The 8,532-nt window shown below is 35.6% G+C and overlaps 1 protein-coding gene across 1 annotated transcript in view; it reads left to right on the top strand.

Annotated features, from left to right (window-relative positions):
- Window positions 1-6,747, top strand: part of LOC132133300 (peroxisome proliferator-activated receptor alpha-like) — an 18,713-nt gene extending 11,966 nt beyond the window's left edge. The window contains exons 5-7 of the mRNA XM_059546101.1: window positions 4,317-4,544; window positions 4,642-4,885; window positions 5,544-6,747. Coding sequence (XP_059402084.1) covers window positions 4,317-4,544; window positions 4,642-4,885; window positions 5,544-5,788 — 717 coding nt within the window. The 3' untranslated portion in view covers window positions 5,789-6,747. The remainder of the gene's footprint in view (window positions 1-4,316; window positions 4,545-4,641; window positions 4,886-5,543) is intronic.
- The last annotated feature ends 1,785 nt before the right edge of the window (window positions 6,748-8,532 follow it).

Genomic DNA, 8,532 nt, shown 5'->3' with positions numbered 1-8,532 from the left:
AAAGAGCTTGTCTTACCTGGTGGGTTAGTGTGGAAAAAAGATGGTTTAAAATACCTTGGTGTCTATCTTGGTGATGACTCATTTGTATGTAAAAATTGGGAAAATGTTTTTGAGAAAGTTGAAGGACGCTTAAGAAAATGGAAATGGCTTTTGCCGCACATGTCCTTTAGAGGACGGACTTTAATCATCAACAACTTGGTGGCCTCTATGTTGTGGCACCGTCTGACTTGTGTGGAACCTCCAACACAACTGCTTAGTAAAATACAGTCAGTACTTGTAGACTTCTTCTGGGATCGTCTGCACTGGGTTCCTCAAAGTGTTCTTTTTTCTGTCAAAGGAAGATGGAGGGCAAGGTCTTATTCATCTTGCAAGTAGAGGGGCTGCCTTTCGACTCCAGTTTATTCAAAGATTCCTTACTGGACCTGCACACCTTGTTTGGAGACCTTTGGCTCGGACAATACTGAGCCGAGGAGGAGATCTGGGTCTCGCTGAGTCTTTGTTTTTGATGGACTCAAATGCCTCGAAAATAAGCAATCTCCCTAAATTCTACCTTGGACTATTCACAGTGTGGGGGCTGTTTATTAAACAAAGAGCAGAAGACTGTACTTCCCTTTCGTGGCTGCTGAAAGAGCCAATTTTATATGGATCCCGCTTTAATGTTGAGCGCACAACAGGACATTCTGTGCTACAGCTTTTCCGTTCTGCTGGGGTAGTGACTCTGGGACATGTAGTTAACATATGTGGACCCAATTTAACTGATTCTGATGGTCTGGCTTCTCATGTGAGAGTTAGATCCACCAGGCTTTTGAATCAGATGCTTAAGGCTCTGAAGTGTGAACTCACAGAAACTGAACTCTCTTTATTAAAGAGTCCCTGTAATGATTTTTGTCAATCAAATGTTGAAGACTCTTTTCCTGTTTTGTCACTTTCTCCTGATTTTAAAAACTGTACTGGTCAACTGTTAGAGCTCAGTGAGACTCTCACTAACGAGTTGGATGTTATGGAGGGCAAAACAATGTATAACATACTTGTTAAAATTTTGAACAAAAACAAACTAAATGGTTGAGCTGATACTCCTTGGAGAGCTCATTTAAAGGTTAACAGTGAAATCAGACCTGTGTGGAGACGATCTATAAACCACCATTGACAAAAAAGATTGGAGATTTACAGTGGAAAGTACTGCATGGCTGTGTGGCTGTAAATGCTTTTGTTTCTGTGATCAACCCTAATGTTAATGATAATTGTCCCTTTTGCTTAAACAGAGAAACAGTCTTTCATTGCTTTTTGGAGTGTGTTAGATTGTCTTTTTTATTCGAGCTGTTACAGCAAATGTTCCAATTGTTTGGAGAAGTTTTTTCTAAACAAGACTTCATCTTTGGCTTTAGGTACAATCAAAAGGGGAGAATGAAATGCCAATTGTTTAACTTTCTCTTTGGACAAGCAAAAATGGCCATTTACATTAGCCGAAGAAATAAGACAGAGGGGTCTTTAGACTCTGATGCAAACACAATTCTTTGTGAGAATGTTAAAAGCCAGATTGAAGATTGATTTTGATTTTTACAGCATCACAAATAATGTGGAGGAATTCCTGCACATTTGGGGTTACGAAAATGTCTTGTGCTCGGTGGTGGAAAATGTTTTGTGTTTTGGAAATCTATTGGTTTGAGTATTTTTTGTATTTTTATATATATATTTATTTTATTTTTTTTGTTTTTTTTAGCCTGTGTGGTTTATAATACCCTATGTATCTTTTGATAAATAAAGTGATTCAAAAATCAAATCTCTCTCTCTCTCTCTCTCTCTCTCTCTCTCTCCTCTCTCTCTCTCTCTCTCTCTCTCCTCTCTCCCTCTCTCTCTCTCTCTCTCTCTCTCTCTCTCTCTCTCTCTCTCCCTCTCTCTCTCTCTCTCTCTCTCTCTCTCTCTCTCTCTCTCTCTCTCTCTCCCTCTCTCTCCTCTCTCTCTCCTCTCATCTCCTCTCTCTCCTCTCTCTCTCTCTCTCTCTCTCTCTCTCTCCCTCTCTCTCTCTCTCTCTCCCTCTCTCTCTCTCTCTCTCTCTCTCCTCTCTCTCTCTCTCTCTCTCTCTCTCTCTCTCTCTCTCCCTCTCTCTCTCTCTCTCTCTCTCTCTCTCTCGCATTGATTACTCTGAGTCTGATCCAAACCGTTTGGCGGAGGCGCGGAGAGCGCGCGAGTCATGACTAACACTTCATGATTTATTAGAGATTTAATTATCAAATGGCGGATTCGCAAATGATCGCTTTAGTACATTCGGCAGGCAATTATACAATAATGATATTAAATAGAGGGGCAAAATCGGCCTCCAGGCCACCGGGAATTGTCCCGGTTCTCCCGGTGTCCAGTCCGCGCCTGATTTCCACAGACACGCAGAACGTGCAGGAGTCATATATTGCATTTTTGGGGCTTAATATTCACAGACACTAGTCCATGTCTTGTTTTGATTCAAGTGTACTGACCTACTTTTGATTTAGTCATCCAAAATGTGGCATATTCCGTCCGCGTTAGGCATTTCGTTTTTATGACTGGATTCTACGAACCAGACTGTGTTTCCGCATCCCGGAAATTATTAGGGCGTATGTCTCAGAATAGTCAGTGCAATTTGGGAAAGAAATCAGTTAAATCTGTATGTGGATGTGTGTAAATATTCAAATGTAATCCCCTTTGTAATCGTTAAAAATTTCATAAGTAACTGTAATTTAATTACTCATTTTTCTTAGTAACTGTAACTAATTACAGTTACAATAATTTTGTAATTAAATTACGTAACGGCGTTACATGTAACTAGTTACTCCCCAACACTGATTACAGCTGATGTGCATCTTTTTCTGGATCTTCTTTAAGCACTTCTAGCAACACCTTAGCAATACCCTAGTAAAAAAAATCTTATAATAATCCAGTTTACATGTAATCTTTCACTGAACATGCATCATCAGATTACACTTTTCCGTTTTCTCCACCATGTTCATGTCACTTTACACATTCCTATAAAGCACATAGACCATCAGTAAAGCAGAACTCTTTATTAAAGCAGCTTGATATAACACGGGGGTTTGGAGTGTATCCTGACTGGGTGTGTATGGTGTTTCCCCTCATGCATCTGTAACACTAGCTTGATTGTTGGCCGTGCTCTTGGGCCTGGGCTCCACAGGACACGCTCCAGTTGTTGGGAGTGAGAGCAGCTGGATTGAGACGAGACTTTCATCTCTCACAGTGCGCTTGTTCTCTCGGGGTGTCGTGTTGACCTCTGTTATGGAGGCGGGGAGCGCTTCGAGTTTTAGCAGCGTTTGAAACAAATGCCGTCATCTGAACTGTATCGGGTCGAGGGTTTTGTATCGTATCGTCCTGTGAGACACAAGTAAATCTCTTTTGACATTCAAATTACATTTAAAAGTATTGAAACAGGAAGTCAGGTCTGCTACATATGCTTATACACAAAATAATAATAATACATTTTATTACTATTATTAGATTTTTATTCTGTTTTCTATTGTATTACTTATTTGACATATATACAGTCTTGAACTTATTCTCCACGTATGTTTTAAATAATATATATTTAAAAATATGTATATACACAAACACACATCTTTTATATATCTTTTAAATAATATATTTGTTAAAAAAAATTATTTTTAGATTGTTCATTTGTAATTACTTTTTTACATTTAGCTATTGTACTTTAAATTACTGTTAAAATTATTTGAATATATGCACGAACACAAAATAATAATAGTTCTGTTTTCTATTTTATTACTTATTTTTTATTGTGTGTCTACTTGACGATCATCTTGAACTTATTTTTCACACATACAAATATTTTAAATAATATATATTGTATATATATATATAATGTATTTTTTGAATTATATATTATTAGACATTTATTTATACATTTTTAATTATTAATCGTATTACAGTTAGCTATTTTGCTTAAAATTACTGTTAATAAAATTATTTTAATATATGCTATAATAATAATAATAATGTATTATTATTATTATTTATTTTTTATTCTTTTTTTTGTCTTAATATATATATTTATATTTATATATTGACCATTTTTTTGTCTGTTACATATGCATACTTATTTCAACTTATTTTTACTTTATTCATTTAATTTAAATTTTATTTTTCAAATCATTGAAATAGGAAATACTTTTTTAATTATTATTATTGAATTTATTTATTTATTTATTTTTTGCCCACCTTCCACCCAGTACTCTAGATATTGTCATCTGCTATTGAAAAACCTGTATCAACCACTATATGATCTATATGATATAAAATGATCTCCATGCTTCATTCTCATGGTTTTGCAGCCGTTTGTCATCCACGACATGGAGACGCTGCAGCTGGCCGAACAGACTCTTGTGGCCAAGATGGTAGGCTCTTCTGAAGCGCTGCTGAATAAAGACGCTGAGGTTCGGATATTCCACTGCTGTCAGTGCACTTCTGTCGAGACGGTGACCGAGTTGACTGAATTCGCCAAGTCCGTGCCAGGATTCTCAAACCTGGACTTAAATGACCAGGTTAGTGCCAAACACAAGCATCACATCCTGTAAACACTTCAAGCTTCGTGAAAATTAAGATTTTCAGATGTGCACATATCTTGGTTTTCTCGGACAGGTGACTTTATTAAAGTACGGCGTCCACGAGGCGCTCTTCGCCATGCTGGCGTCGTGCATGAATAAAGACGGTCTGCTGGTGGCGTACGGCAGTGGCTTCATCACCAGAGAGTTTCTCAAGAGCTTGCGACGGCCCTTCAGTGAAATGATGGAGCCCAAGTTTCAGTTTGCTATGAAGTTCAACTCCCTCGAACTGGACGATAGTGACCTCGCACTGTTCGTCGCTGCCATCATCTGCTGTGGAGGTGCACACACAATACTGTTATTATACTATGATATATTTATAATTATTTTTTTCCATTATATTTTTCTTTTATTATATATATATATTTTTATGATATATATTATAGTTAATTAATTAATTCATGTATGTATTGTATATATATATATATATATATATATATATAATTTTATTAATATGTTTAAAATTTAATTTTTATTTTTAAATGCTTATTTTATAATGTTTACATTTTTACACACACACAATGTGTATATATATATATATATATATGCATTATTATTATTATTATATGATATTAAGATTTCTTTAAAAATATTATATAATTTTATATATATATATATATATTCATTCATTATAATTCATATTCATATATGCATTATTATTATTATTATTATATAATATTAAGATTTCTTTAAAAAAAGAATTATTTTATATATATATATATATGTATGTATTTATAATATTTAAAATATTAAAATTTTTAAATTCTATTTTTATTTTATTTATTTTTTTATTAGATGTTCTATGTAAATAAATATATATATATATATATATATATATATATATATATATATATATATATGTGTGTGTATTTAAAAATCACAATCTTTTTTTTTTTGCCAGTGGTTGATTTCGACTCATGCACTAGTCTTGTCTTCCAGATCGGCCGGGTCTGGTGAACGTCCCGCACATCGAGCGAATGCAGGAGAGCATCGTAAACGTGCTTCATGTGCACCTCAAGAGCAACCATCCAGACAACGGCTTCCTCTTCCCTAAAGTCCTGCAGAAACTGGTGGACCTGCGTCAGCTGGTGACGGAGCACGCTCAGCTCGTGCAGCAGATCAAGAAGACAGAAGACACTTCGCTGCATCCCTTACTGCAGGAGATTTACAGAGACATGTACTGAGGCGGCTCTGACTCCTTCGTCTGCTTCATTTCTAGAAAAAGACTGGCTCGGAGAGGGCCATTTCTCTCAAAACAAGTCCTCTCCACAGCTACACTGTGATCTTTTATCATGTGAACCACTATTTCGGGGATTTCTGGATGAAAACGGCAGAAACATCAGGGTCCTTCGTTACCGCTGAGTGAAACAATGGTTTCTGCGGTAATTGAGAAAAACAAGACAATGCCAATTAAAATGCATCCTGTGGGTTTAGGATCTCTTTTTTCGGGGGATATTTTATAAACACTTACTGGTCTCTTGGACCTGAAGCTGTGAATAGAAACCATAAAATACAACTTATTCATACAGCAATATGATTTTTTTTTTATATTGATGCTGTAAGTTTTCATAGTGCATGCTTTAAATCAGTTTTCACCCAAGTGACTTCCACACACACCTGCCGTAATTATTGAAACTGACCCTACTTTGTAACGCTACAGGGATTTCTGCTTCGTCTTGAACACAGAACTAATGTTTTTGATCACGCAAACCTGGGAAGAACAAAAATGTGACGCAGAATAATTCATCTCAAACATCGTCCAGCCATCGTTTTTCAACATTTGCAAATGTCTAGCGGCTTCATTTCCCCAATATTACAGTCTCAGTCCGTAACTGCAGTTTTCGAGTTATAAAATGCAGTGCTTAAACATAAAACAGATCAATACCTCATGACCTATGACTTCTGTGCGCTCCATGTTGTTTACAGTAATCTACTGTTTAAAGGGCTAAAGTAGCGAGAAAACTACAAATTAGATCTACAGCATTTATACTCTGCACAAAAAAAATAGAGTGAAATGCAATGCATTAATATTTGATCGAACCATGCATGTTAAAGATGCAATAGATCTGAATCCAGCGATTTAAGAAGTTTTAGTTCTGGGCATCATTCTGTGTAGAGCTTGCATTTTCTTCCTCGTGAATTTGTTTTAAAGAAAGTAACAGTTCTCAAAGAGCCTGTTTTATAATACATGGCCGTTATTAAAGGGAGCATCAATGCAGTTACACAGTTGCTCAGATGCAATGCTAAGCATGCTTTAATTGTCGCTTTCACGCTGTTTGTCTCTCCAGAAGTCATTCTTGTCATTTTCTCAGAACCGAAGTGCCTGGTCACATTCTTATTATTCCCTATATAAACCAGAAACAGAAGCTAATTGTATTAAATATGTCTGTGTCATAGCAGCTTTTGTTCATGTAAACTCTATGTGCAGTTATCTACATTAAAATGTTCTTGCATAAGGAGCCGTTCACACAGAATGCATTTCCGATGCTTTTCTGTATAAACATGCATTAGATGGACGTTTAAGCAAAGCGCTTGCATGTTTTAAGCTGACTCTCGCTTGAGATTGCACTCAAGTTAAAACGAGTTTGATTTATTAAATGTTTTGTAAATGTTTTCAATATAATGGTTTGTGTAAGATTAATTTTGAGATTGTGTAAAGAGCCATTCTAAAATTAAACTTCTAACTGGATTCTCAGAAATATTATGAAGACCCTAAAGGAACATGGTGATGATGCATAACATAGCATAGGATGAAACAAAAATATTTGTTTGTTTGTTAATTGTTAATTTTTAACACGAGAAATTTTGAGTTTGATCATAAAACTTATCGTTCCTCCATGAAACGTTGCTTTTGCTCACAAAACTTTTTTGTTCGTTCACAAAAGTATTGCGTTCCGCGATCTCTTAAAAAAAATTGCATTGCACCAAAAATCAAAAAAACATTTGCATTCGCTCGTTAAATTATTGCGTTCCCCCAAGAAGCTTTGCGTTCTTTCACAAAACATTTTTGTTCGCACAAAATATTTGCGTGTTTTTTGCTAAAGTTTTGTTTTCGTTCACAAAACATTGCAAAGGGGAAAGCAAATATTTTACGAGTGAACGAACATTTTTGCAAGTGGATTTTGTTTTACAAGCAAACACAAAGAACGCAAAATGCAAAAGCATCACATTCCAACAAAAGAAATAAATTTTGCATTGGCCCAAAAAATGTTGCATTCTCTCTCAAAAATCTCTCACTCGCAAAACATTTGCATTTGTCCGTTAAAGTATTGTTTTCCGCTCGCAAAACATTGCAAAAGGGTTAAATGCTCCCTGTCAACAGTCACCAAAAAATGACATCTGTTATTCAGAACGAATATCTTTTGCTCGTATTGTGCTGCAAATCACCATCATCCTGAACATCTCATGTCACATTTAAACAACGTATCCAGCTTCATCCGTAAACTCACTTTCCTTTACAACCCTGTAAATACCAGACACTTAATCAATGCATCGTCTTTTTAATAAATGCTTTTAACACCTAAAGACATTGTGTGCATAGGTATTATGCTCTACCGAGATTATGACCATGCTGATTGAAATTGTCTTTTTATACTAAAGCAAATGAATCTTTATTAATTTATATATAGCAGATGTTGTGAAATCAAACAGTTTTAAGCAGTGCAATGTAAATATGAGGGAAGATTTGTCATCAAACGACATTTGCATGGGAATTCATCTCATATTTTCCACATTCCTTTTTAATTGAGCGTGAGGACCTGTGCATTTCCACACTGAACAGAAAGATTTCCATTTGGACTCCATCCTGATTGTTTTCTCTTGACTAATATGATGTAAGTGATCATTTTTATGCAAGCTTGTTTCTGTCATGGGATGGATAAAAAAGATATCTAAATAAGAGAGCTAGCGCTCTTTTTTATCGCTTTTT

Source organism: Carassius carassius, chromosome 50 (genome assembly GCF_963082965.1).
Source record: "Carassius carassius chromosome 50, fCarCar2.1, whole genome shotgun sequence".
NCBI classification, from domain to species: Eukaryota; Metazoa; Chordata; class Actinopteri; order Cypriniformes; family Cyprinidae; genus Carassius; species Carassius carassius.
Note: the sequence above shows the minus strand (reverse complement) of the source record. Positions and strands in the feature narration are given on the sequence as shown.